The sequence below is a fragment of the Peromyscus maniculatus genome, chromosome 4, assembly GCF_049852395.1.
Source record: "Peromyscus maniculatus bairdii isolate BWxNUB_F1_BW_parent chromosome 4, HU_Pman_BW_mat_3.1, whole genome shotgun sequence".
In the NCBI taxonomy this organism is placed as follows: Eukaryota; Metazoa; Chordata; class Mammalia; order Rodentia; family Cricetidae; genus Peromyscus; species Peromyscus maniculatus.
Window position 1 is genome coordinate 150,837,811 of NC_134855.1, and position 27,387 is coordinate 150,865,197.

Consider the following 27,387-nt stretch of genomic DNA (forward strand, 5'->3'; position numbering starts at 1 on the left):
AATATACCTTAGGCTCTGTTTTTTTTTTATTTTATTTTATTTTTTTATTTTTCAAGACAGGGTTTCTCTGTGTAGCTTTCCTGAAACTCACTTGGTAGCTCAGGCTGGCCTCGAACTCACAGAGATCCTCCTGGCTCTGCCTCCTGAGTGCTAGGATTAAAGGTATGCGCCACCACCGCCTGACTAGGCTCTGTTTTATGCATACTCAGTTAAAGTAAAAAAAAAAGCAGAATCAAGACACCCAAGTTCAACACGAATTCCTTAGAAATTAAAAGAAGATATGTGGAATTACCCCCATGTTTAAAAATAAACAGTTAAGGGTCAGTAGAAATAGTTAAGAACACTGGCTGTTCTTGTAGAGGACCTGGGTTCAGTTCCCAGCACCTACATGGTAGCTTACTCTCTCTGTAACTCCAATTTCAGGGAATCCTATGCCCTCTTCTGGCCTCTGTGGATACTGCACACATATGGTGCACATACACATATGCAGGCAAACACTCATACACATAAAATGAAAATCAATGTATCTTTTTTTTAAAGTAAACAGTTAAGACAGACCAGTTAATTCAGATATGGTAGATGCTGATGAAACTTAGGGTTTTTGCTTCAAGGCTATGACTCTTGTCATGGAGGTAAAGCCCCATTGTATGAATACTTCTCTTCAGCCACCTTAGCATCATAAGGATTTGGAACACACACAATGGTGTACTTTAATTGGAGGTTCCCTTGTTCTATGGCTGTAAGTGCTGGGCACCATGTCCTTGTTCAGCTCATGTGTATACTTCTCTAGCAACAGAAAGAGTTAGGAACAGCTTGTAGCTTTGTCTGTAGACTCAAACACTGACTCTCAGCCTTTAAGTCGGTGGTTCTATAAGCAGGTGCTGTCCTGGAGGCCTGAGGATGATAAGATAACCACAGGTCTTACCCTAAATCCTTGCTCACTTGAGCTTGTTCAGCTGAGAGCAGAGGTTTATGGGTGCATTGGGTAGACACCCTAGACAGTAGTCAGTAATATGGCTTTTCTAATGTCAATCATGGTCAAGTTCAAGATGTGAATGGTGGTGAGAACACAGTAAAGATGAATAGAATCAAGTCTTTGTAGTTCTTAATCTATTTAGAGACATCAATAATGAGAGATTTCTTTGCAAACCTTTCTAAAAGGCCAGATAGTAAATATTTCAGGTTTTGAGGGTCATGATTAGTGTCTCTTGCTACTATCCCTTTGTCTAGTCCCTCCTTTCCCTACTTACTTTATTCTGAATTAAATTAGTTTATTATGTATGGAAAATGCACTTGCTACAACATTCTTGTGGAGGTCAAGCTACTAGAGTTGGTTTTCTTCCCTTACCACATGCATCTCAGGGATCAGACTCATGTCTTCAGGTGTGATAGTGTGGTGGTTTGAAAGAAAATGGCCCCCAAAGGGAGTGGCACTATTAGGAAGTGTGACCTTGTTGGAGGAAGTGTGTCTCTGTGGGGGTGGGCTTTCAGGTTTCTTTTTCTCAAGCTTCCCTCATTATGACAGTCAGTCGGCTTCCTGTTCCCTGCAAGATGTAGCACTCTCAGCTCCAGCATCATGTCTACCTGCCACGCTGCCACGCTCCCCTTCATGATGATAATGGACTGAACCTCTGAAACTGTAAGCGAGCCACCCTCAGTTAAGTGTTTTCTTTATAAGAGTTGCCATGGCCATAGTGTCTCCTCACAGCAACAGAAACCCTGACTAAGACAGATGGAAAACACGTTTACCCACTGAGCCATCTACCTGCTCCTCTTTTAACTTTAAACACACACACAAAAAAATGCCATCTTAGGATACTGAGATTTCACTTGCAGGCTATAGATCCCTGACCTGACCCCCTGCTCTGAACCTTGGTTCTTGGACATTAAATACAAATGTACTTACTTAATAAATCCTTCCTCTCCAACCCATGTTTCCTCTGCTAAGAGTTTACTGAAGGTAAAAGCAAATATCTCAAGTACCTACTAGTTACTTCTGGGGCCCTGAAGGACTTAATCAGAATCTGTGGGGTGTTTACCCACCAACCCCACAGCTCCTCAGAGTTTTCTTGAATGTGAGCAGCAGGAAATATTAGATAGAAGGATTTATATTGCGGAGAATATTGCAGAGATAAACAGATAAAAAATAAAAGATAGCCTCAAGAGGGCCTGAATCCTTTTCCAATGGGCCCCGACTGTCTCTGCCCCAGGGTATTTATAGAGACACCAAGGGGTGGAGTAAAAGACCTCCCCCTCAGCACAGCCAAGTGCAGACCATCTCAGACACCTGCACTCAAGCCCATGGTCCTAATCATCCTCTATGCGGACCTGCTGGGTAAAGCCACGAGGAACCTGAAAACAGGCTTCCCACAAGAATCCATCATGTTAGAGATACCAAAGACATCATTTTAAACATACCATTCAGAAGAGGTCCTAGCTTATGGATGCCCCAATGGGAAAAGGCTTTGTCTTGCATAGCTTTGAGCCATGACTGATTGCCAGAATACCATGGATGGGGCCTTTGGAGTTAGAACTCAGATGGTTGTCACCAGATATTAAGGTTTCAACATTCTAGGGTGATCCATTTCAGGGCATCTGCAGAACTGGAAATTGGCCACTTAATGGGTTTCTAGCCAAGTATTTACCAATCTGCTCAAGCTTGAAATACAAGTTCTGCTCCACTATGTAGCCATCCTGGAAGGTGAAATGTTATCTTCTGGCTCCAGTACAGGCAGCAAGGAAACATTGATTGATGTCTCAGGTGGCAGGCCAGGTTGCTAAAGATCATGCAGAGGTTTTGTGAGCTGGCATATACAGGCTGGTTTTTGTTTTATTTGCCAAATATTGGCTCAGATAATGCTGGTTTTTTATTAGAATTCTCCCTGGCGTTTAGACTGGAGAAATCCACAAGAAACAGAGATTGCTGCATTTTACAATGTAAGAACATCTGATGAACACTGGACCTGTCAGAGCTAAGACTTAATAGTATCTTCAAATGCCATTGAAATCTTCAGCTTTTCACCGTTCTTATTATTTATTGTTGCTTCAATAACTGGGATCTTCTGCTCACATAAGCAACATGCATGACCCCTCATTCAAATTTACCACCCTTGTTTAGGGGGAACAATTCATATATTTTTGTTCTTTGTGAGTTTTTTGCAGCATGTTTTTCTTAATATATTTTTGAATTAAAGATTGTGACTATTAATTTACTAGCACAGGCTTGTTCTTTCTGGGGAGTGTCAGAATATATCAAGAGTTTATGTCAGAAAACAAGAAGTGTGTGTGTGTGTGTGTGTGTGTGTGTGTGTGTGTGTGAGAGAGAGAGAGAGAGAGAGAGAGAGAGAGAGAGAGAGAGAGAGAGAGAGAGAGAGCGAGAGCAGTAGTTTGATCACTTGCTGCAGTCAGCTGGACGCTCTTCTTTGGGAGAGAAAACAGGGCTTTTGTAGTTTTCAACCCACAATACGAAACCCTATGATAAGCTTCTAAAGCCCCTGTCAGGTCTGATCAAATTGATGACAGCAGACATTGATTTCTGAATGGAAATGTTTTTGAGAGTTGACACCATGAAGAAAAGGATTGGGGTTGGAGAGGTGGTTCAGCGATGAAGAGCACTTTTTCTTCCAGAGGACTTGAGTTCAATTCCCAGCGCCCACACAGTGGTTCATAGCCATCTGTACTCTAGTTCCAAAGGGTCTGATGTACTCTTCTGACCTACATAGGCATCAGGAATACACGTAGTGCACAGACATCCATGCAGGCAGAACATTCACACATGTAAATGAAATAACAGGTCTAGGCTGAGGAGGTGGCTCCACAGGTGATACTCTTACCACATAAGCATGCGGACTACACTAGAGATGGTCAGAACCCATGGAAAAGCCAGATGGGTATAGCAGCCTGCCTGTGATCCCATGACACAGGAGGTAGAGGAAACTTGGAACATGCTGGCTAACTAGACGAGCCAGAATTGTCAAGTTCTAAGTTCTCTGTGTCAACATGTCCTTCCACATGCAAGTACACATACATATACATGTGTCCACACACATGGGGACATGCATGCACATGCAAAAGAGAACAATAAATTTGGCCAAGTAGTGAATAGGCTCAAAATGAAAATGAAGGTTCTTGTGAATAAGCTGTGAAGATTTTCATGATGGCAGCATTTGAGCCTGGGGCCCTACGCTTTGTGTGCATACAAAGACAGCCCCAATCAGAATGCTGCCTATACAATAAAATGTATATAAACAAGCTATAGCTAGACAAGCTAGAGTGTGCAGTTACTCTAAACTATGGGTTCTCTCTGAGTGCCTGTTTTATTTACTAGGTGACAATTCACAATAACTGGAGTTCAGTGTTGATTGTCAGCTCTTGTGCTCCAAACAAAGCATAGCCAGTGGCGAGAGGGCCTGGGGCACTGTTGGCATCTTGCAATGCACAGGAGAGAGAAGAACCTGGCCCCAAGTGCCCAAGATTGTATCCCCTGAAGATGGAGTTCTAGGTGGCTGTGAGCCACAGGTGCTGAAACTTGGGTTCTCTCCAAAGGTGTGCGCTTTTAACCACTGTGCAACCCTTCCAACCCTCATATATGCATTGTTTTTAGAAGCCAACTGTTGAAAAAATGGCTGATGCACAAATCCACAAACCTCTGATTGCCAGGGAACTCTGTGTATGCTACAAGGCTCAAAGTTTTGTTAGATGGGCAAAACATTGTGTTAGAAACAGGAAAGGAAGAGGAGGGGAGGGGGAGGAGGAGGGGGAGGGGGAGGGGGAGGAGGAGGGGGAAGAAGAAGAAGAAGAAGAAGGAGGAGGAGGAGGAGGAGGAGGAGGAGGAGGAGGAGGAGGAGGAGGAGGAGGAACAACCCCCCAAATAAAGCCAAATACAAATTTCACTTCCTCTCAATGCCCATGAAAGGTTCTGGCTCGAAGCAGGTGTGCTTTAAGAGGCATGGGATGCCCCATCCCTAATGATGCCTCCTCCAAAGTGCAGGTGGGGAGGGTTTCTTCAATAAGGAGACAGGCAGTTACCCGAAACGAAGGGAGCAATGGCTTTGTTTTGTGCATGCGGTTGAGGACTCATATGGCTCTGAATAAATTGATGTGAATCACTTTCATTTCCCATGAAAATAACCATTGGAGTGCATCTGGTGCATGGCAGAGAGCTCCACTTGGCAATTTGGCCCCAAATGGTTGATTTCACAAGCAGTCTGCTTGTCAAAGCCGTAAGCCACAATGGAGGCTTTGTCTCAGTCATCTTCCTGTTCACAGGGTCATGTGTCCTTTGCAAGGTTTTTCTTCTCTTTTTTTTTAAAGCAGGAAAGAAAGCAGCCTTCCTTCCTTCCTTCCCTCCCTCCCTCCTTCCTTCCTTTCTTCCGCCCTTCCCCTCCTTCTCCCCCTCCCTCCCTCCCTCCCTCCCTCCCTCCCTCCCTCCCTCCCTCCTTCCCTCCTTCCCTCCTTCCCTCCTTCCTTCCCTCCTTCCTTCCTTCCCTCCCTCCTTCCTCCCTCCCTCCCTCCCTCCCTCCCTCCCTCCCTCCCTTCCTTCCTTCCTTCCTTCCTTCCTTCCTTCCTTCCTTCCTTCCTTCCTTTCTGTCCTTCCCCTTCCTCTCCCTCCCTCCTTCCTGTCTTCCTTGCTTCCTTTCTTCCATCCTCCTCTTCTCTCTTCCCTTTCCTCCTTTCTTTTTTCTTTCTCCCTTTCCTTCTGTCTTATTTTGTGCATATATGGTTGCCTTCATGGCCATATGTATCACGGGCCTGGGTGGCATGTGTTTGAGCTCATGTGTGGAGGCCAGATGTCAGACTTGAATATCATTCCTCAGGCACTGTCTACCTTGGTTATTTTTCTTGTTGTTCTGTTCAGGTGGGGTCTCTTCACTGGCCCGGAGCTCCTCATGCAGGCTGGGTTGCCCAGCCTGGGTTCTACCTGTTCCTCCCTTTGCAGCACTGAGATTAAGGGCATGCACCATCATGCTTTTTTTTCATGGCTTTTTTTTTTTCAGTTACATTCTGGGGATCAAGCTCATCCTCATGCATGCTTTATGGGCTGAGGTCTCTCCAGCCCTCTCCATTTTCTCTTCCTTCCCCTCCCTCCCCTCTCTCCCTTTCCCTCCTTCACTTCCCTCCTTCCAAACATTGAACAAGGGCATACCTGCTGTATTTTCTTGACAGTTCAACAAGATCTTGTGACATCTTTGAATCCTCTTGATGATAAGAACATCCATTGCTTTTGCTCCAATGTCACAGGAAGAAGAGTGAAGGCATTCTCCTCTGGTGGCATCTACTAAGCATGGTCAGATAACCAGGACTTAGTACTCTTTGAGGTGAGCATGATTCCATTAGGAGCCAGTAGAGAGTCTGTGCTTGCTGATAGAACATTTCAGGCTGGAAGAAATTCCCTAGGCAGTGAGGCTCATGAGTCTGGTCAGAGTCCTCATGTTATCTAAGACAGCAGGAATATTCCCATCGCTCAGCAGCTGACACTGTGGGCCAGTTGCCATTCCTCTAAGCTTTGAAAATGAAATTCAGATTCCTGCTGGGCAATCATCTTTTAGGGTCTTCATAATATCCTCAGGAGAGAGTGTGTGTACAGTGTGTGTGTGTGTAGTATGTGTGTGTGTACAGTGTGTGTGCAGTGTGTGCAATGTGTAGTGTGTGTGTACAGTGTGTGTGTGCAGTGTGTGTGTGTAGTTTGTGTGCAGTGTGTACAATGTGTAGTGTGTGTGTGTACAGTGTGTGCACAGTGTGTGTATGTGTGTGTATGTGTGAAGTGTGTGTGTGCAGTGTGTGTGTGGTGTGTGTGTGCACATTGCAGGACAACCTCAGCTGACATCCCCAGGAATGCCATCCACCTCCTTTGGGACAGGGTCTCTCATTAGCCTGGAGCTCGTTAGGTGAGACCAGCTGGTTGGTGATCCTCCTATCCTCATCTCTCCAGCACCATGAGCCACCTCACCCCACAGTTTGCACAGGTTCTATGGACCAAACTCTGGTCACCATGTAATTGAGGCATGTACTTGACTGACTGAGGCATCTCCCCAGTCTATTATCAGGATCTAATAACAAAGGATGGACAAGACATTGTCATGAATTGTAACTCTGGAGTCAGGGACCAGGCCTTCAATCCTGACTGTACCTTCATCTACCCATTGTGACATCTTTAAATAAGTTATTCCCTTATATTTGCCTCCCCCTCTATAAAATAGGTGCTGTGCTTTGATGTGAAATGTCCCCCCAAAGGCTCACATATTTGATCATTTGGTCCCAGCTGAAGGCCCTGTTTGGGAGGTTGTGAAATCTTTAGGGGACGGAGCCTGCATAGTGAAGGTGATCTCACTGGGCCTGGAGCCTTTGAGGGTAATAGCTCGGTCTTGTTTCCAGTCTTACTCTCTGCTCTCTGGTCCACCCACCACGCAAGGTGGTCTACCATATGGTTTTCCTGCCATGGATCAGCCACTTCTGCCGCCATGCCTCCCTGCCATGATAGACAGACCCACTGAGACTGTCACAATGATGAGGAACATGACAGGTCCAGTGCGATATCAGGATGTACCTGGCTGAGTGTGATGATTCTCTGAGTAGTGTAGATAAATCTTAAAAGTTCTTATTAATAAAAAACAAACCTGGAGCCAGGTATTGGGGCGAATGCTGAAAGATCAGAGACAGAACCAGCCACAGCTAACTTCACCTTGCCAATTCCTCAGCTGATCTTGTTTCCTCTGTGTCCTCATCCGAATGAATCTCAGCTGAACTGCTGCTCAAAAGCCTAAAAGCTTAACAGACTCTAGTTCCTGTTCCTCACGCCTTATATACCTTTCTGCTTCCTGCCATCACTTCCTGGGATTAAAGGTGTGTGTCACCATGCCTGGCTGTTTTCAGTGTGGCTTTGAACTCACAGAAATCCAGATGGATCTCTGCCTCCAGAATGCTAGGACTAAAGGCATGTGTGCCACTATTTTCTGGCCTCTATGTCTATCTAGTGGCTGTTCTGTTCTCTGACCCCAGATAAGTTTATTAGGATGCAAAATGTATTGGGGAACACAATATCACTACAGAGTAGTGCTATCCAAATTCTATTAAATCAAAAAGCACCTTAAGCTATTCATATTAAATATCAGATGAGGGGATAGATGGTAGGGTGTGGGGGGCTGGGAATATAGCTCAGTGGCTAGAACGCTTGCCCAGCATATCGAAAGCCCTGGACTCAATCCCCAGCACCACCAAGACTGGATGTGGTAGGAAAGCAGTGATAGAGTACTTCTCTTCAGGTTATTCACATTTGGTCAGTTCATTCATCAAGCACTCAGCATCCACCCTCTTTGTATTAAGTGCCTACTATGTGCCTGGAATCCCAAAGGCACTAGGTTTAAAAGCATGCTCAAGAGACCTTTGCTCTCAGGAAGGAGAGTGGTGCTCAGAAGAGAACATGCTCTCCTTTGTAGAGAAAGCAGTGCCATTGTGGAAATAGATTGTGGCACGGCCAAAGCTGGGCTTTCAACTGCCTCTTAGACACAGAGGAGCAGAGAAATGGTCTTTTATTAAAAGTCCAGCTTCCAGCCCTAGTGCAGTACCTGCTTGGAGTATAGAAATCCATGCAATGAGTGGGTGGATGGACCGTAGATCTCAGAGTGCAGACTCCATGCATAGAGACAGGGCTGGCAGGAGGGAGCTATGAACAGAACACTGAGCTGGACAGCTGAATTGGACAGAGTGGTAATTAGAGCCGGAGCAAGCAGTTCCAGCTGGTTCTTTGCTGTGACTCTGCACATGTTTTCTCTCCATTTTCACAACTATCATTGGAGCTAGGAATTGGCTTTAACATCCCATTTAGCTTATTTTACATAAACACATGCATGTAAAATTTAACTAACTGCAAAATTATGATTGTATACATGCTCAGTTCTGCATTTCTTTCTTCCCATTATTTGTATGGACCTCATTTTCCACACTTATTCTTGATTAGAAACTCCTAAAGCTTGTTAAGGAATGCACATGTAGCCAGGCTTTTTGGCACAGAATTGTAGTCCCAGCTTCATGGAAAACTAGGGCAAAATGAGTCTTCAAGGACTGGATGGGTTACAGAGTGAATTCAAACCCAACTAAGGTGATATGGTAAGAGCCTGGCACAAAATTAAAGACCAAAGATCAAAGGAGCTGGGGCTGCAGCTCAGTAGCAGGGCAGATGCATAGAATGTGTGGGACCCTAGGTCAACCGCAGTCCCACATGAAAGAATGGAAGGAAGGAAGAACCCACGTGTACCATTTTCATGTGCAGCCACTCAGTCCCACATTATACAGAAATCTCTATCTCCATGCCCATAGACACACACAGGGGTGGGTTCTCAGGGGTCACTGTCAGCTTCACGAAGTCACCATCATGTGACATGTTTGGAAGTTGGCTGCAGATTTTCTCACTTAACAAGGAGTAGCCAGTGGAAATAGTTAGAAATCACACAGTAGAGTTCAAATTCAGGTGACCTCCTGTGGCTCAGGGTGAAAGTATGGACTGTGAGGATATTTATAAATAAAGTTTTATTGCAGCACGGCTCTGCCCCCATTCATTTATATCCCATTGCAGCTGTTTCGCACAGAAACAGTAGTTGTGTAGCTGTGACTCAGGACTGTATTGTCCAAAAACCCATTTGCTGTCTGGCCCATTAGTCAGCATTAGTGTCTAAGTGATATTCCAGGTCTAGATGATAACAAATTTATCCATCATTTCGATGGAGTAGTTTTTGCATTAATTAATGCCTTCAACATATCTCTGCATATAAAGCTACTCTTATGTTTATGGGTGTGGGGCCAGCTACCTCACCAGTGGCCTTAACTGCTTTCCCTCCCCTGTAGCCGTCAGCTGCCAACAGTTCCTCAGCTAGGGATGGAACCACATGAGCACAAGTCACATCCATGCTGGCATACTGACTGGCTTAATCTTGTGCAGGAAACCACAGCTGCTGTGACTTCTTGAGTTCATTGGCCATACCATGCCCGGAAGACAGCATTCTGTGGTACTTTCTGACGCCCCAGCTCTTACATTCTTTCCACTCCCTCTTTCACAGTGTTCTTTTGGACCTTAGGGAGGTTGATACAGCTGTCCCATTTGGAGCTGAACACTCACCAATTACTTATTCTCAGCACTTTGACTAGTTATGAATCTCTTCACTGACGGCTGCCCACTGCAAAAAGAAGCACCTGTGACCAAAATTGGGAATAGATCCAATCTATGGATAGAAGTATAAGTGTTTAGAAGGCAGTCTGGCAATATATCTATCTAATGAAGTAGAAGTCTTGCTTGGTGTTTGAGATGGGCTTTTGCTAGGAAGCTCAGGATGGCTTCGAACCTGAAATCCTGCCTCGGCTTCCTGAGGGCAGCTCTTAAAGGTGTGTGCCTATCACAAGTGGCACTTTGCATCTTCTTGGTGATATCAGTTCCATTTCCTAGGGGAGGCAGCTGAGGCACAATGGCTCATGACTCCTAAGTAGAGAGTGAGGAAAGAGACACAGAGCCTTGGGTTTGCAGTCACTGTCACCTGAGATGCAGGGCGCTTTTGGGGAGACTTCTCCAAGTTCAGCAGAGAAGGAGCATGAATGTCCATACGCTGTGGTGTGGGAAACTGTTAGCACCCACGAGGCCGAGGAACAGGAAGGTGCTGTGGGTCTCAGCTATGGGTGTTTGTCAGAGGTCAGCACCAGGGTTGGTCAGCAGGAAGTTGCTGTGTCCTGCTCACTGGGACTTAGCAGATGTGGGGAGGCAATTGCTGCGCACAACTTCCTGTCTCCTAGCAGGTGTATTCATGGTAGCCTTGGAATCTCCATTTCTAGAGGTCCCCAGTTCAGGAGGCACACGTTGAGAACTGGACTCCACAGTGAGTGGTGAGTCCGAAGACCTGGCTTCTTGGTCCAGAATGAGAAGAAGAGCATGAAGTGTGCTCTCAAGTACAGTGATTGTGTCAAATAATAAGAGACAAATGAGAGCTACTGAGAGCCTGGGCTTCATGCTTTAATACAATTGACAGAGATAAAATCCCACAGTAAGGCACAGGATTCCTTCTGTGCAGACATCATTGAGCAGGGAGCAGAGTGTCAACTTGGGTACAGTTTCCTACTTGGCTAAATACAATGATGCAAGCCAGCCTTCACCAGCCCACTGACCGTGGATGGTTATGATGTTTTGTGTTTGGGGAATCAAGAGTGGGTTGTGAGTTTTCTCATTGGAAAGCACTAAGATTCTGCTAATGCCTTAGGCCAGCTGAGGGAGGAGAGAGCACCTAAGAGCTGCCAATGCTGGTCTCTGACACCACCCGCCCGCCCAACCACCATGTGGTTGCCACACAAAGATCACAGGAAAATTGTTTAGCATTATCTGTGTCTGCTGGGTTCCAGAGAATTGGCTGTTGTCACTTAGGCCAGTGATTAGCATTTTAAATAGTTTGTATTGATTGAATGAACCTGACTCTTGGAGGGAAAAGAGCCTGGAAGAAAGCAGCAGGCATATTTATCTCAATCCATAATGCCAGACCAAACTCTATGAGATGTATTAGTGAGAGCCTATGACATGCATTAGTGAGAATCTGCTGGAGTATTTGACAAACATCGGAAATGCAGATTTGTCGGCATGCTACAAGGACAGACACCTGGTTTTCAATGCCGTTTAAAGAAAACCCCTTGTGTAAGGCTCTTGGTCTTATTTAGGGTTGACCATTTATTTGGTCTTGATTCTGTAGACATAAACCTGATATTTAAGATCCAGTTCGAAACCTACTCTCTGTTCGTGAGATACGTGATGCTCTGCTTCCAGGTTAGGCTTGAGAGTATGTTTGCATCCCCTGAGAGCCCTTTCTAGCAGCTTTTTAACTTCTGGTTTTATGTTAATGTCCTTTGGAGGAGAGTGGTGGGCTGGGACTGGAGATGGGATGGGTGCGAAGTTGTCACACCACCACACTATGTGGAATGCAAAGGCGTTTTATCCTTTTAAGTCTTTGCCTGGGAGCATGACTACCCACCTCACCTTCTTGTTGCTGGGAGGAAGACAGACTCACCCATCCCTCAGTGTGTTATTCATTGTTACCAAGTCCTTTCAGCCAGTGAACTGGATGGTGTACATGTGAGTAGGGGTGGAATTTATTCCAAGATACATTCATTTCAGTTTGAACATGGTGTAAAATATGAATAGTGCCAAAGAATGCTCCCCTCCAGTTTCCTTGTGTCTCTTCCATTCTCCCATGCTTTGTTATCTCACATACCCATTGGCCTTATGTTTCTTTTTCTTCTTTCTTTCTCTTCTTTTTTCTTTCTTTCTTTCTTTCTTTCTTTCTTTCTTTCTTTCTTTCTTTCTTTCTTTCTTTTTTTTTTTTTTTTTGACAGGGTTTCTCTGTGTAGCTTTGTGCTTTTTCTGGAACTCACTCTGTAGCCCAGGCTGGCTTTGAACTCACAGAGATCCTCCTTCGTGGCTCTGCCTCCCAAGTGCTGGGATTAAAGGCATGTGCCACCACTGCCCAGTGGCCTTATGTTTTTTAATAAATTAATTCATCCCACAAATATGAGAATGTCCATGTACCTGCAGGGGTTACATTCCAATATTCTAAGACCCCTGAAAGAGATGTCTGATGCCATTGCCAGGGACTAACCATATATATATATATATATATATAAAATTTTTCTTATATAATATATATATATTTTTCTTATATAATATATATATATTATTTTTCTTTTAAGGAAAGATTGTAGTTATGAACATATATTTAGGAAGCACAGAATGTGGCTATATGGTATTTAAATTCATCCCAGTGACAAACTGTCACTTGTATTATGGGTAGAAAATTGCTACTCCTTGCCTTTAAATTCATTTCCTATAATTTCCCTAAGACTCACCCCTGTTCTTGTTGGTGATTACAGATTAGTCTGTTACACAATAACCTGGAGGTGAGTTCTTTAAGAACAAAAATGAAATCACCAACTCACTGCTTTTGTGAAATAGCAACAACATTTAAAAGTAATTTTTGAGTCACTCGAAAACCATTTTAATGTGCAGATTAAAATTCAAGTTTAAAACCCATTTGAAAGTTGGTCATTGGAATAGCCATCTCTATATCAGCTCTCCAAATGAAAGTTGGGAGAAATTTTCAGCAAGAAAAGGGGTGTTAGAGAGGAGAGTGAGTCACCTGAAAATCCAGTGTCTCATCTGCTGAATAAAAATGGCTAAAAAATAGCAGTTCCGTGCAAGGTGTGGGCTGTGGTGTGAGCCTGGAATGCAGCAGTGTTCAAAATGTCAGGACAAGCCTAAGCTGAATGATATGGGAAGGGAGAGTGTTGTAATTGCACCTATTTATCATCTAGTTCGTATCCCATGTTCACTATGCATGCGCATTTTGTTTTATTTTTAACCATATGTATGCATGTGTGTCTGTGTGTGGGTATGCACCGGTACTTGCAGATGACAGGGGAGGCCAGAAGAAGGTGTTGGATCTGCTGGAGCTGGAGTTAGGCAGTTGTTGGCTGCTCAACTGTGGGTGCCAGAAATGAACTTTGTCTGTGTGTGTTTGCCCGAATTATGTCTGTGCACCATGTGTGTGCAGTACTGCGGGACGCCAGAAGAGGGCATCACAGCCCTTGGGACTAGAGTCAGACAGTTGTGAATTGCCACAGGCATGCTGGGAATTGAATGCAGATCCTCTGAAAGAGCAGCCAGTGCTCTTAACTACTGAGCCATCTCTTTAGCTCCTATAGATATGCCTTTTAAAAAAAGATAGACAATAATAAACCAGTATGTTCACAGGCTTTATTTGTCTCATTGTTGTTTGCTTGAAACTGATTTAAAATCTGTCTTAGATATATTCCTGTACTTCCTAAACATGACAGAAATATATCAATTGTGTTGGAGAGCACAATATATTACAAGTCTTAGGAACGGGCCATAAATATCACAAATATTGGGATACTTTCCCCTTCTTGCTGCCAGGAAAAATATTTTCAGATCCAAAGATTGAGTTGTCTTTGAGTGTATAAAGACCTCTTGGGGCGGGAGTGGAATCTGAGCATGCTGCAATGTCTTTCACTCACTTCCGGTTCTGTAACCGTTCTGTAGGTATACCAAGAGCTTCAGAAATGCTTTATCCTATCTACTCCATTCTATTTATGTAGCATGTAGTTGTCCATTGCTGTGATTGAACATTGACCAAAAGTAACTTAGGGGAAGAAGGGATTTATTTGGCTTACAAGTTATAATCCACCGTTGAGGGAAACTCGGGACAGGAACCTGGAGGCAGAGATTGAAGGAGCGGCCACGAAGGAACATGGTTTATGGGTTTGTCTCTGGCTCATAATCAGGTACCTTTCTTATACAGCTCAGGCCATTTGCCTAAGAATTGCAACACCCACAGTAGGCTGGGCTCTTCTGTGTCAATCAGCAATCCAAAAATGCACTACAGGCGAATTTGTTGGAGGCAATTTCTCAACTGAGTCCCCCCTCCCTGGGAGTGTCATTTTGACAACAGATCTAACCAGGGCATGGAGGATGGAGTCGGAGGAGAAATGGGAAAGAATTTCATTGTGTCCTAGATAGGAAAGTGCATGGAAATGAGATGCCAATGGCCAGGACAGGGGGTGCCAAGGGACAGCCAAGTATGGATAGAAGAAGAAAAGGGGATAATTGAGAGTTGTTCTTCTCTTCTTTCCTCCCCCTCACTCTCCCCCTTTTTCCTCCTCTCTCTCTTCCTTTTTCTCTCTGTCTGTCTGTCTCTCTGTCTCTGTCTCTCTGACTGTTGTCTCATCTGATTCAACTTTACCATAGTTTATGTTTAAAACATCCTGAAAATTTGTTATAAGCATACATACATACATACACACATGCATGTATATAGTCATGCACATACACATGCATGCACACACACATACACACATACACACATGTACACACATGCTTGCATGTACACCACGAACACACATACACACAATTGAGAATGTAATCAGAATTGTGGAGGCTTGGCTGAGAATGTAGCTCAGTTGGAAGAGCAGCCATTGAGAATGAAGGAAGCCTTGGACTTGATCTCCAGCACTATATAAACCAGGTGTGATGGCACAGGCCTGTAAGCTCAGCACTTAGGAGGCAGAGGCAGAAGGATCAGGAATGTAAGGTCATCCTTGAATACATAGTGAGTTTGAGGCTAGCATCAGCTACATGAGACCCTGTCTCAAAAAAAGAAAGTAGGGATAGAGGGAAGGAAGAAAGAACGAGTGAAAGAAAGAAAAAAAGAAGGAAAAGCATTACATAAACTTTGGGGGCCTCTTAGTTGGAAAATATGCACAGGTACAGTTATGGCTCCTGACTCTTGTGAATCCTACTGCCAAACATCATCCAGGGGCCATCCCTTTAGGACAAGGTTGAATGGATGGACAAAGATAATATTAATGTTGTTTGCACATGCATTGGTCATTGCCAGAATCCTCCTTGAGTTACTTCTGGCCAAAGCCAGGGCATGCCAGTTAATATAAGGATGCTTTCAGGATTTTGAGTCAGAAGGATTCACCGAGGTAGTGACACACGTTTACATCTGAGTAGGTCCAGACATAGGTTACAACATGACCTGTGTTTCCCAAGACCGACTGCGGCAGGCCAGAATTTCATCTGGCCATGCTCCTCCACAGAACTCAAAACACAGCTCTACTGAAGAAGTAAATGGATTCGGGAGCAGGGCAGTATGGGACAGGATCACAGCTAAGGCCCCTGCCGCTGTTTACTTCTGGGCTCAGATTCACAAAAGGCACAGGGATCAAGTTCTGTCAGTAAGACTGAAGGAAGAATACAGAGTCCAAAACTGTTGGTAGGTTGGGGGGGGGGGTCAGCTGTTGATACCTCCCAGGTCATGTGGGTGCCAAATAGCATGATCATTAGAACATTTTTCTCTCCCAAAAGGCTGACAGGATTTTCTTAGTAGAAGAGGGGCCTTGGCAGACAGCCCCTCCCTGACTGCAAGCATTGGGAGGATTCTTAATGGATTTGCTAAGGCATATATATCCTATCCTCTCATGTCTTGACCAACGACCACTCAGGTCTCCAAGAGAAAGTGCATCTAACCTGGAGCGTATGGGTTGCATACAGTAACTATCCATAAAACTTTATGAGATTGTATTTCTGCAGGTGTTTGTTTGTTTGTTTGTTTTTTTGGATGGGGTAACTCGAGTGTGCTATTCTCAAGTCTGAACTTTGCAGATGAGAAGGTCATGTCATGATGTCAAATGGTTGGAATGTGTCTGGCCTTACTTTCTTTGATACCACTTGCCTGGATGCTAAGCACTAACCCATAGTCTCACACTTTTTTAGCAACTTGTATCATAGGTACAGCTAACTAATTTTGTAACTTTGGTGGCAGCTTCTTTGAGACCTCTGTATACATAGCATAGGCACGCAGTCCTTAAAGCTATATAGTTCATGACTTTATATTCAGAACTGTAAGACTGTAATTAATTCCAGAACATCTTCGCTATCTCCTGAGGAAACCCTGTCTCCTTTACATCAGCCACATCTACTTTCCCAAGGGACTCACCTCTCGTGAGAACTTCATATAAACGGAAATACAGGAATATGATGTTATTTGTAGTGACTTCTTTCGTCAAGTGCAATTATTTTGAGTTCACACATGTGATCATATGTATCAGATCTGCTTTCATTTTTAATGACACTCTGACTTTTTTTAAGGGTTTTATTCCATTTTATGTGTATGGGTATTTTGCCTGCCTGTATGTTTGCTCAACATATGCTTGCAGTGCCCATGGAGGCCAGAAGAGGGCACCATATCCCCTGGAACTGTCATTACAGGTAGTTGTGAGCTGGCCTGTCTGTGCCGGGAATTGAACCTAGGTCCTCTACGAGAGCAGCCAGTGCTCTTAACCACTGAGCCACCTCTCCAGCCTCTACTGATATTTCTGTTAATTTGTTTATGACTTATTGACTACCCTTTACAACCCTGGGCCAAGAGACTTGGGAGAACAAAGAATTCTTTCTGGCAGCTTGGTGCTTTTAGTACAGTCAAAGTCCCATGGAGTGTACAGGTCAGTTGGTTGCCTTGAGTATTGCATGACACTACACAGCACCAGGACTCTCTTAGGTTGGGTTAGAAAGAGCCCTGCATGCTTTCCTATCGCATAATGGGAAGCTGGGGCATGGGGGTCCAAGGTTGACCCATGCTTGACTTTATGAAACTTTATCTTCCCTCGCTGATGGGATCTTGAGCTAACACTGTTGAATAAATGTGCAGAGCTTAAGTCACCTTCCACCAGCCTGCCCTGAATGGTTGTGCACACACACATAGCACCTTGCCTGAATGGTGAAATAAACCAGATAGAGCATTAGTGTGGCGTCCCCACCCCAGCCAGTGATAGCCCTTTTCATTTAACCTGAACCCCGTGATGCCTCATGAATCCAGCGTTCAGGAACAGCACCTTCTCACTTGCCAGGATGATTGGAATTCAGTTTTGAAAAGTCTTCCTTGCTACGTGTTTCATCCATTTGCACATCCATTTATTCTTTCATCTGTCACACATTTAATTAGCCCCTGAAGGCCCCAGCTGGGTGCTACAGACCCTAAGATTAGAGCTATACTTCCCATTTTCCAGAAATTTGTGGTCTGCATTAGGCAGTGGACCAACTGAGGGGTGCTAGCAAAATGATGAAATGATGATCAGGAGAACAGCACTGTGAGGTGAGGTAGAATGGCCTAAGCCTGAGGAGGGAAGAGGAGAGCTGTAACCTCTGAGCAGATTCCAGGAGGGCATCTGAGCATCAGGGAGCTGAGAAGTGGAGAGGGTCCTCAGGCTTGGGAGCACAAGCGAGGGTATCCTGTCCTGGTTGGGAGCGGCTGGACTGAGGGGTAGGCCGTGGCGAGGCATGAGACAGACGAGAGTGTAAGCAAGATGAGAACGCCACCTCCAAGAAGCCACTCTGCTTGCTTGGAGACACTTGCTTCCTTGGCTGGTTAATTTGAGAGTCCTTCCAACTTGGATGCTTCATGATGTATTTACTGAGGTGACACTGGAGTTGGACGGAAGGCTTGCTGTTCCCTTGTGGCCGCTGTCTCATGCAGACAGCAGAAGTGTGTGTTAGGAGAGATGGGGCAGGAGTGCAAGGTTCCCGTGGACTCTTGTTCCCTTTCATACCTTGTCTCCCTCCCCACAGAGCTCAGGCGCACTTCATAAGTTGGGGAAAGGTCCATTATAGTGTTGAGGCTGGGAAGCGTTGCACAGGACTTTTCTCTAAAGAAGGGAAGTCAGCTGTGAAAAAGCCTTGGATGGCTGTTTCAGACAATAGTTCTTGGCAGATGGGGCATGAGCATGGGAACCAGGGATACCCTGGAGAGGAATGTGCCCATGCAGGCAATCTTTCCCATGTAGACACCCACCAGTGCCCACCTTTTGAAATACCGTTTCTGCTGTCCTTCTTATCTGGACCTCCTCATGCCAGCAGTGGTGGCTGGTATCAACCTGACACTGGGTATTGGGCCTCTGGTCATATCTATGGAGTGTTATCTTTATTATATTGGAGTGGGAAGCCTGGCCACTGTGGGGACACCATTACCTGGGCAAGGATTCTGGAGAATATAAAAAGGGGAATGTGAGCCAAGCTGCAGCAGCTCATCCCTCTGTGGATTGCCCACAGTGGATTTGATGTGACCAGCCACTTCAAGTCCTTGCGTTGACTTCTCTGCACTCTTGGATTATGCCTTGAACTATGATTGAAAATCAACACTTTCTCCCTTAAGCTGTGTTTGTCAGAGAATTTGTATCATGGCAACAAGAAACTAATACCCGGCATTTCTAAGCAATTTTTTTTCTACATGTTCTGTAGCCTCTTGTGAACCTAGTCCAGCCTTTGTAGACAGCCCAAGCTGGGCCTCAGTGTAAGAGTGACTCTGTCTATACATAAGCATGTGCTTCTGAGTGGCCTTCCTCTAACCTGATGCTTCCATGCTTTTGTGAATGGAAGTCTTCCGGGAATGCCATTGTCCTGTCCTAGCTGGAATTCCCATTGTTTTGTTTGTTTATTTCTCATTGTTTTGCAATACTGGAGGTGATTCTTATTTTCTAATGTGCAAGTATTAGATAGATAGTAAAAAACATGATACAGAAGTATGAAAAGTGTTTTATAAAGGAGAAGGCTCCAATTCTCTGCAGCCACCCAAAAGCAAATCCTCCGCTATGGCCACTAATTGATGTTCCTGTCAGTCATACACATGGTTACCGACACCTCTGCCTTTGGGAGCTACAGTGACTAGCAGAAGCATGAAGGAACAGGGAGCCTTCTCCCCTCAAATGGTCTCCAAGTGACTTCCAGAATCTTCTCCCCTTTAGAGGATCATTCAGTCATTTTTACTTTGTCCAACATGAAAGTCTTTCCTTATCATTTTTCTCCAAGGGCAGTTTTTAAAAAACAATCCTTTCATAGGATTGGATATTCTTCCAAAGGGCCAAGTGAGGAACAAGAAGCCAGGCTTTGTGCTGTTCTCTACAAAATATGACACTAGTGTCGCTTCCTTCTTGTTATTAAATAAATAAGCTTTCTAAAAATACCACCAGATCGTGCCGGGCCATCCAAACGTATTTGCAGTAATGTAGCAAATAATTTGAAATGACTGCTACTTCCCAAGGGTTTCCTTAATATTAAAATCTTTATTGTATTAAATATAATCTTATGTTAAGAAAATCAAATCACCAGGGCATCATCCACATTCATCTTTTTCCTTCATCTCTCATGCAGCATGCAAATGCGGTTGAATGTCACTGGTCAACAGTTCATTTTTCTTTCTCTTCTTTCTGAGGGAACTTTTCTTGTGGTTGAAAAAGGCCACAGAAGCTTCCTGCAAGCTTAGGGCTCATCCTTCCCACCTTTCAATCTCAGAGTCCATTCTTCAGGAAAACTGCCCCATGAAATCCTATGATTTCTAATGTCATGTGGGGACATATTTTGGTAACTATGCAGTTATGACAAGGACCAGAAATTCAATCCAGCAACGGTGAAGCAATGTATATAAATTAAATTATCTTTGAGTGATTGCTTATTATCTTTTTCCCAAGTTGGGTATTATCAGCTGCAATGAGTTTTGGTCTGCTGCGTGTAAAACTTAATATCATTTGGTTTTATTGAGAAAATGTGCAGACATGATGTTTGAAACAGGCTAAAGGCATACATACAGAGAGTACCTTTCTTTAAAAGAAATTGCAGATCAACATCACCATCATCACCACTGACATTGTCATCACCATCATAATCACCATCACCATCACCATCACTTCCATCATCTTCATGATCACTATCATTATGACTACTGCTGTCATCATTACCATCCTCACTATCATCAGTTTTCACTACCATTATTCATCACCATCATTGTTGTTACTGTTACCGTCATCACCACCATCATCATCACCACCACCATCATCATCATTACCATCACCACCACCACCATCATCATCACCACCACCATCATCATCACCACCAACATCATCATCACCACCACCACCATCATCACCACCATCATCATCATTACCATCATCATTACCATCACCATCACTGCTACCACCACCATCCATCCATCATCATCACCATCACTATCATCTCTACCTCTTTCCCTATGCTTAGTTTTTCCTAGGCAAGGATAAGCGTGTATCCTCTCATCAAATTCTCATACAGGTCTACGGGGCAGGTTCTTAATGCCACTGCTTTTCATGTGACACCTAGTGGTCTGCTGTGCTTCCTTCCACGGCACAACATATACACCCATTTCCTTTTCTGTTACTTAATTCTTCTGTCTTCAGGTAGAACTGTAATCAAGTATCCTATTGTGTCTATGAACAACTACTCAGGCCTTGGCTGAGGGGTGTTTAAGTCACCTCCAGGTTTTGCTGATCACAAAGCATACACTGATAACTGTCCTACACAAATCCATGTCTTCATGAATATTTCTCCGTTTTAAAGAGCTACGATTACCCAGTGCTCAAACACTGAGGGTGTCAAGTTTGAGAATAATCACTTGGGCTCTGGCATGAGAAAGCTGTGTCATGGATACCAGGGACCAGCACTCAGGTGGGATGGCGTGCGAGGATGGTTTCACATCACATACCTCTTCCTGTGCAGGTGGTCGTGGCTGCTTTTCTCTGATTTCCTTTCTGTGTGGTCGGGCTCCTGCTGTGGCAGATTCAGAGCAGTCTCTGCTCCTCTTGAGACCTTGGACTCGTGTATTGGGTTGGTCTTTTGCTCCCTTAGTACCCAGAACAGTGGACAGTTGAGTGAAGGTGCCCTGGCCAAGCAGACAGGTTGCTTTTGTTTTCTGACACTGGCAATGGATCGTCCCACTGAAGCCAGCTCGAGTCAAGAAGCAACCCTTGGTTCAGGTGGTGGGGAAGTCTGGGGCTGGCCGCCGGGACCCAGTGACGTTTGTCCAGCTCCCACTCTTTGTCTTGGCCGTCCTCCTCTCACTGCCGTGTGCTCACCATCACCTTTCTTTCTTCTCCCATCCTCCACGCAAGGTGCCGTCCTTCAGCAACTATGGCTTGTGTACCTACTATGTGTCAGGAATTATCCTCCACCTAGAGGAGAAGCAACCAAAATGACTGCCACAAATCCTTAGCACACTCCTATTGGTTGTTCCATGTGAATTTTAATAGGAGCCTAGAGAACGATGCCACTTTGGCTGCCTGGCATGGGTGACCCATTTAACCCCAGAATGGGTGATAAAGTCACCCGTGGAGGATTAGAGGGGTTGAACTGAGTGGGAGCGTGACCCCCAAAGAGAAGCTGGTGCTGCCAACAGGATGAAGTATGGAGCTGCTAATCAGGCAGAGCCGGAGCCTGCCCACCGCCACGAATGGATCCTCGGTGTGTGGACAGCTGGTTTTATGGTTCCGATACTCTGTCTGTCATGCGTCTCGCTCTCCCTCACTCGGGTCTCTGTGAGGCTCTGCCTTGCTGACTCACCTCTCTTTCCTCTTCCATCCCAGCTGCAGATGAAGATGAGTGAGCGGGCCGCCTCACTGAACACGGTGGTGCCCCTGCCCCGCAGTGCCTACTGGCAGCACATCACGAGGCAGCACAGCACCGGGCAGCTGTACCATCTGCAAGGTAAGCGGGGCACATCGCCTGCAGTGGGGGGAGGGGAGTCATGCCTGGCAGCTCAGAGGCGGGGCTTGGTTACGCTACCATGCCACGCCCCAAGTTGAGGACCGCCACCAAGGCCTCCCAATCCTGGATATGTCATCCTTCTGGATTCCTGATCGTCAAAGGTTTCCATCTCTCACAGCATCCTCTGGAATTTATCCAAAGTGTGTATTCTTGGGCCCCTAGCCGCAGCAGTCCTGGGGCTTGGGGTCCCAGAAAGTAGCTCAGCAACCCGTCTTTTTAAGGGACACCCATGCGAAGTCTAGCCAAGGGCTAGAGTCCAGGTTCTAGAAATAGCCCTCTGAGATCAAGACTAACGGGTCAGCATTACTAGGGAACTGCTAGTGCAAATTCCCAGGACTTTCTCCAGTCATTCTAAAATGGGAATGGGCGGGGCCCTCCTCCAGCCTACAGTGCTTGAACATGTCCCCAGATGCTTCTGAACACTCTTAGTAGGGACCACTGCCCCAGGAGCCCAGGGGAGGGCAGGGAAGCCAGACTTCATTTAGATCTTACTCATTCCTCTTGAGAAACAAATCTGTGAAGTAGGGTCCAGGTCTGCTCACCAGAAGACGCACTGGCTTTATCCTGTTGTCTTCTATGTCTTGCATCGCACCACCATCAGTTATTGAAAGGTGAGATGTGAGAAATCGTGAGAAAGTCTTCTTTCTTCCTGAGACAGGGTCTCATGTAGCTCAGGCTAGCTTCAAACTCATTGTGTAGCCACAGAGAACCATGAACTTCTGATGCCTTTAGATCTGTATCCTGATTTCTGGGATTGTGATATCATGCCAGAGGGATAGAAACCAGGGCTTTGTGCATGCCAGGCAAGCAGTCAACCAACTGAGCCACTTCCCCAGCCCCGCTGAGTCTTTATGACTCTGTGTTCTCCATGCTGTGTTTGCTAGCAGTGACCGTGTGCAGAGATGTTGGAAAAATGGATCTTGAAAAAATGGATCTTGAGTGCCTGGATAGCAGACAAGGGAAAGGGCTGGCTCTGCTCAAATCACCTACATTGTTGGAGTTCGTTCAAGCTGGAGTTTCCCAGCATCTCTAGGGATCAATCTGAGAAACATACAGACCTCTAAAGAAGAATTTATCTAACTGGTTTGAGAAAAGTAGGCCTCACCTTCCAAAATGTAGGTCTAGAGTGCCACCTGCTGGTATGCCTGGGAATAGCGTTTTATTATCGGCTCAGTGGGAGAAGTATTAGCTTTGACTTGAGCTATGTTCATTAAGGTATACCCAAATCATCTTCTCTGCTCTTCCGACAGTTTCTAGTTTTCCTGTAGGAACAGTCTTCTATGGTTAGGAGAATACAGAACCAACATGTGAAGGCCCCTCTAGTATACCATCTTGGAGAAATTCGTGAAAGGGAAGCAGTCAACTAAATTTTGCTGGCCCGCTTATCCAGAGGAGCCTGTCTGCAATGCAACAGACAGAATAATTAATACCAAGATTTCACAATGTAGACAACGGCAACAATTTCACAATATGAACACTGGCAGAGCACTCACAACCACACCCCGCAAAGATAGTTCTAAGGTCAGCCAGGCGCCTCAGTGGATAACTGCACCTGACCCTGAGCCCAGGGAGTCCCGGGACCCACGTGGTGGAAGAGAGAACTCAGTCCCTCAAACCTCAGTATGTGTACAGTGATGCGTGTACACAACACTCACATAAAATAAATAAGTAAAAAATGTAAAACAAAGAAGTTATTGTTTGGAAGGCACCTAACATACTTGAATTTTAAATCAGCATCTTAGGAAGCTGTTCTTTTCTTTTTGCTACCAAGGAACTAGTGATCAGAAGGGTCAGTGATGCCTCCAAGATCACCTGTCTAATGAGAGGAGTTAACAGTTTTGCTTCTTTACTTACCCACCTACACACTCATTGACCCAGTGCCTGTTTATTGAGCATATACTTCATGCTAGCCCCATGCTAGGTGACAGATGTGCCTGGGGCTCCTGCCCAGGTGTGTATCTTCCAACTGGCAGCTTGCAATCTAATGAAAAGTTGTGAATGACAGACAAGTAGACATCGATTTCAAAGCTGACATGTGTAACTATAACAGAGAACGTGTTTACAGTTTTTATAGAAAGTGTTCACACAACGTGAGGCATGGTTATTGCTCAGCAAATGCAAAGGTCCTGAGGCAGAAATGAGGGAGGGGCAGTATGAAGAAAGGGGTTGGAGGATGGGAACCAGTGGTCAAGATTGGCCTGTCCATGGTGTGTTGAGGGTACTGAGCACAGTAGTCAGACTTAGCTCCTATTTTAATTATAAAATTGCAGAGAAACAGGGCTGGTAGCAAAGGAGCAACCTGAAGGCTTCCCATGGAGCTGTGGAGTGTCTGGCTTCAGTTCAGTGCCCTCGTTCTCTTTTCTATTTATCTCTCTCTCACGCCCTCATTCCCTTTTCTATTAACCACATTCAGAATTTTCACCCTTCCCATGTCAAAAAGTTTTCATTGCTCCAGAGTTTTCAGACTGCTTTGTCCCCATCAGAACTAACTGAGAGACAGACTCATTTGTTTCCAAACAAAAACAAGGCCCTGTGCCATTCCTCTGACAGAAAACCAGATCATTGAGGGGGGGGGGGCGGAGAGATGGCTCAGAGGTTAAGAGTACTTGCTGCTCTTCCAGAGGTCCTGAGTTCAATTTCCAGCAACCACATGTGGCTCACAACCATCTAGGATGAGATCCGGTGCCTTCTTTTGACCTGCAGTCATATATGCTCTATACATAATAAATAAATAAATCTTAAGAAAAAAAAAAGAAAAGAAAACCAGATCATGGCATCATGTGTGTGTCTCTGTTGGAATCTACCGTATGGCCTTCTTTTCATCCTCTTGGTGAGGACCTGCATGGCTGAGGTGGCAAGAGCAGTCCATCCTCATCCTCATCCTCATCTTCTCTGTTGTAAAGAATTAAGGACTGGGGACCCACAGCAGTCAATTCTTGCTGAGGATCATGGGACTCCTAGCGGAGCAATGGGTAAGGGACCCATGTTCTGAGCCCCTGGGGTTTCATTATATGATCCTAAACTGTGAGAAGAGACCCTGGCCCCAGTGTGAGTCAAAGGCCTCCATGCAGAGATCTTCTGGGCCTGAGCCCAACCTGTTCAGGTTCATATCCATTCTCAAGTGGATAGATTCTTGGAGCCAGTGGCTAGGTTGAGGAATCGTGTTGTTCTCTGAATGTGTGTGTCAACCCTCCTACAGACATTGTGTGCACACCAATTTGGAAAGATGCCACAGACTAGGTCCTGAGCCAAGGGAAAAGATTCCAAGCCAGACTTACAACTCATGTCTTCAGGATCATGGGGGACATGAAGTGAGTGAGGTGGGACAAAATAGAGCTGGTGAGACCTTTGTCAAGATCACATGCAGTAAGAAATTCACCTGAGAGCTGTCTGAGGCCATCTCCAGTCAGACATGCCGTGGTGGGCCAGAGCATCCCTGGGCCCGGATGTGGACTTGAGGCTGGTACTACCTCTCAATCATCTCACATGGGCTGTGCGTGCACAGGAGGGATAGAAAGTCCATTTCCTGTCCTTAAGCCAAACCCAGCTTTCCAGCCTCACTGAAGGATTCAGTTTATCCACTGCCTTTCATCTGGCCCCACGTGGTTGGCAGTAGTCAGTTTTTCTGGAAGCTTCTGGAGCTTAAGAAGCTGTCAATAAGGGCCTCATGCTTGAATCAAGATGTAGATTTTTCCTGAATACCATGTCTAGGCTGTCTGCTCCCTGCAGGAAATTGTTATCAAACCATAATAAAGACACCGGGATGGTTAATTCTAGAACCACCTATGGATACCATGCTTCCATGTTGCAGTGTGGGCATCAGAAAGAGACTAGAAAACATGTTCAAATTGCCTGGGAATGGAGAAGGGACTCCTGGTCACTCGGGAGAGTTTAACATCCATCACTACTGCTGCTACTACTGCGGATCAGGGGTTTGGTTTGGGTTCAGATTTGAGGCTTGCAAGTATCCAAACCTTTGTATCTCTTTTTGAAAAGAGTGTGTGTGTGTGTATGTATGTGTGTATCTGTGTGTGTGTGTGTGTGTGTGTGTGTGTGTGTCACATATGTAACGATGGCATGTGTATGAGGAGGTCAGAGGACAACTTTTGGGATTTGCTGTCCTTCCACCATGTGAATTCTGAGGACTGAACTCAGATCCTCAGATTTGGTGGCAGTCACCTCCAGAACCATTTCACTGGCCCCAAGCCCTTGGTTCTCTTTGTTTTTTGTTTGTTTGTTTTTTTAGTTTGGGGCCATGATTGGGATTTTACAGCTCACAAAACCCTTTGCAGTTCCTTTAATTTTCAGTAGGACTGGGTGGGAGAACGGAACAAATGTGTTCCCTTTCGTCGTATAGAAGAGGGAGACGACTTATATCCGTCATTACTGGAGTTTCTATTTGGGTGCAGGGTCAGAGAGGACTGGGGGGGGGGAACGGAGGGGAGGTGTGAGGCTGAGGCCTAGGGACCCAGTCAGGGCTGTTTGTGACAACTGAAGGGAGGAGCCACAGGGCACCAACAACCTCTTCCTCTTGGTCAGCAGTTGAGAACAACGTGGTTTGGAATGTGCACATGGAACACCCAGGTTTCCTGGGTTTTCACCCTCTCCTCCCTCTTTGTATTCCCTCCCCCTCAGTGTGACCACGGAGAACCCGCTTTTGGGGGACACAATATATCACCACACGCTTAGCCACGTAAAATGCTCGCCTTGTGCCGCTCCTGGACAGCAGGTGGCAGCAAAGCATCTTGGTTGCATAAAATCAAGGCTGCATGGCTATCAGGCTGGGTAAACTCTGGTTTCTCCCAGGCCCCTTCCAGCCCAATCCCAGATTTTCTTTATTGCGTTTCACAGGATGCCCAGGCTGGTTTGTTGTGTGTTCATTGTGGTTGCTCCGGTACTGTTGGCATCTAGTTAGTGCCACTCTCTGCTCTGTGTAGAGGATGCGTGCCAATTCCTGCGTTAACTCTAGAGGCGGGCATTCTTGACTTGTTCACTTGGCTGGAAACTGAACTTGAAGTAGAGAAAGCTGACAAAGTCTTCTGCTTAACAATGATATAAGAAAAGCATGGTATTGTCTTATTTTGAGTCAGGTTTGCACAAAACATCTACATCAAAAGTCCCCCTAGTCTTGTGTTTCTCTCTCATCCCCTCTGAGTACTATGACCAGGGAGCTAGTGCAAATGAAAATTTAAGTAATAACGTAGCTGCTAACAGACTGACCA

At 45.3% G+C, this 27,387-nt stretch overlaps 1 protein-coding gene across 1 annotated transcript in view; it reads left to right on the forward strand.

The window, feature by feature from the left end:
* Dok5 (docking protein 5) overlaps positions 1–27,387 on the forward strand; it is a 150,089-nt gene that overhangs the window by 122,021 nt on the left and 681 nt on the right. The window contains exon 7 of the mRNA XM_006984002.4: positions 21,985–22,105. Coding sequence (XP_006984064.1) covers positions 21,985–22,105 — 121 coding nt within the window. The remainder of the gene's footprint in view (positions 1–21,984; positions 22,106–27,387) is intronic.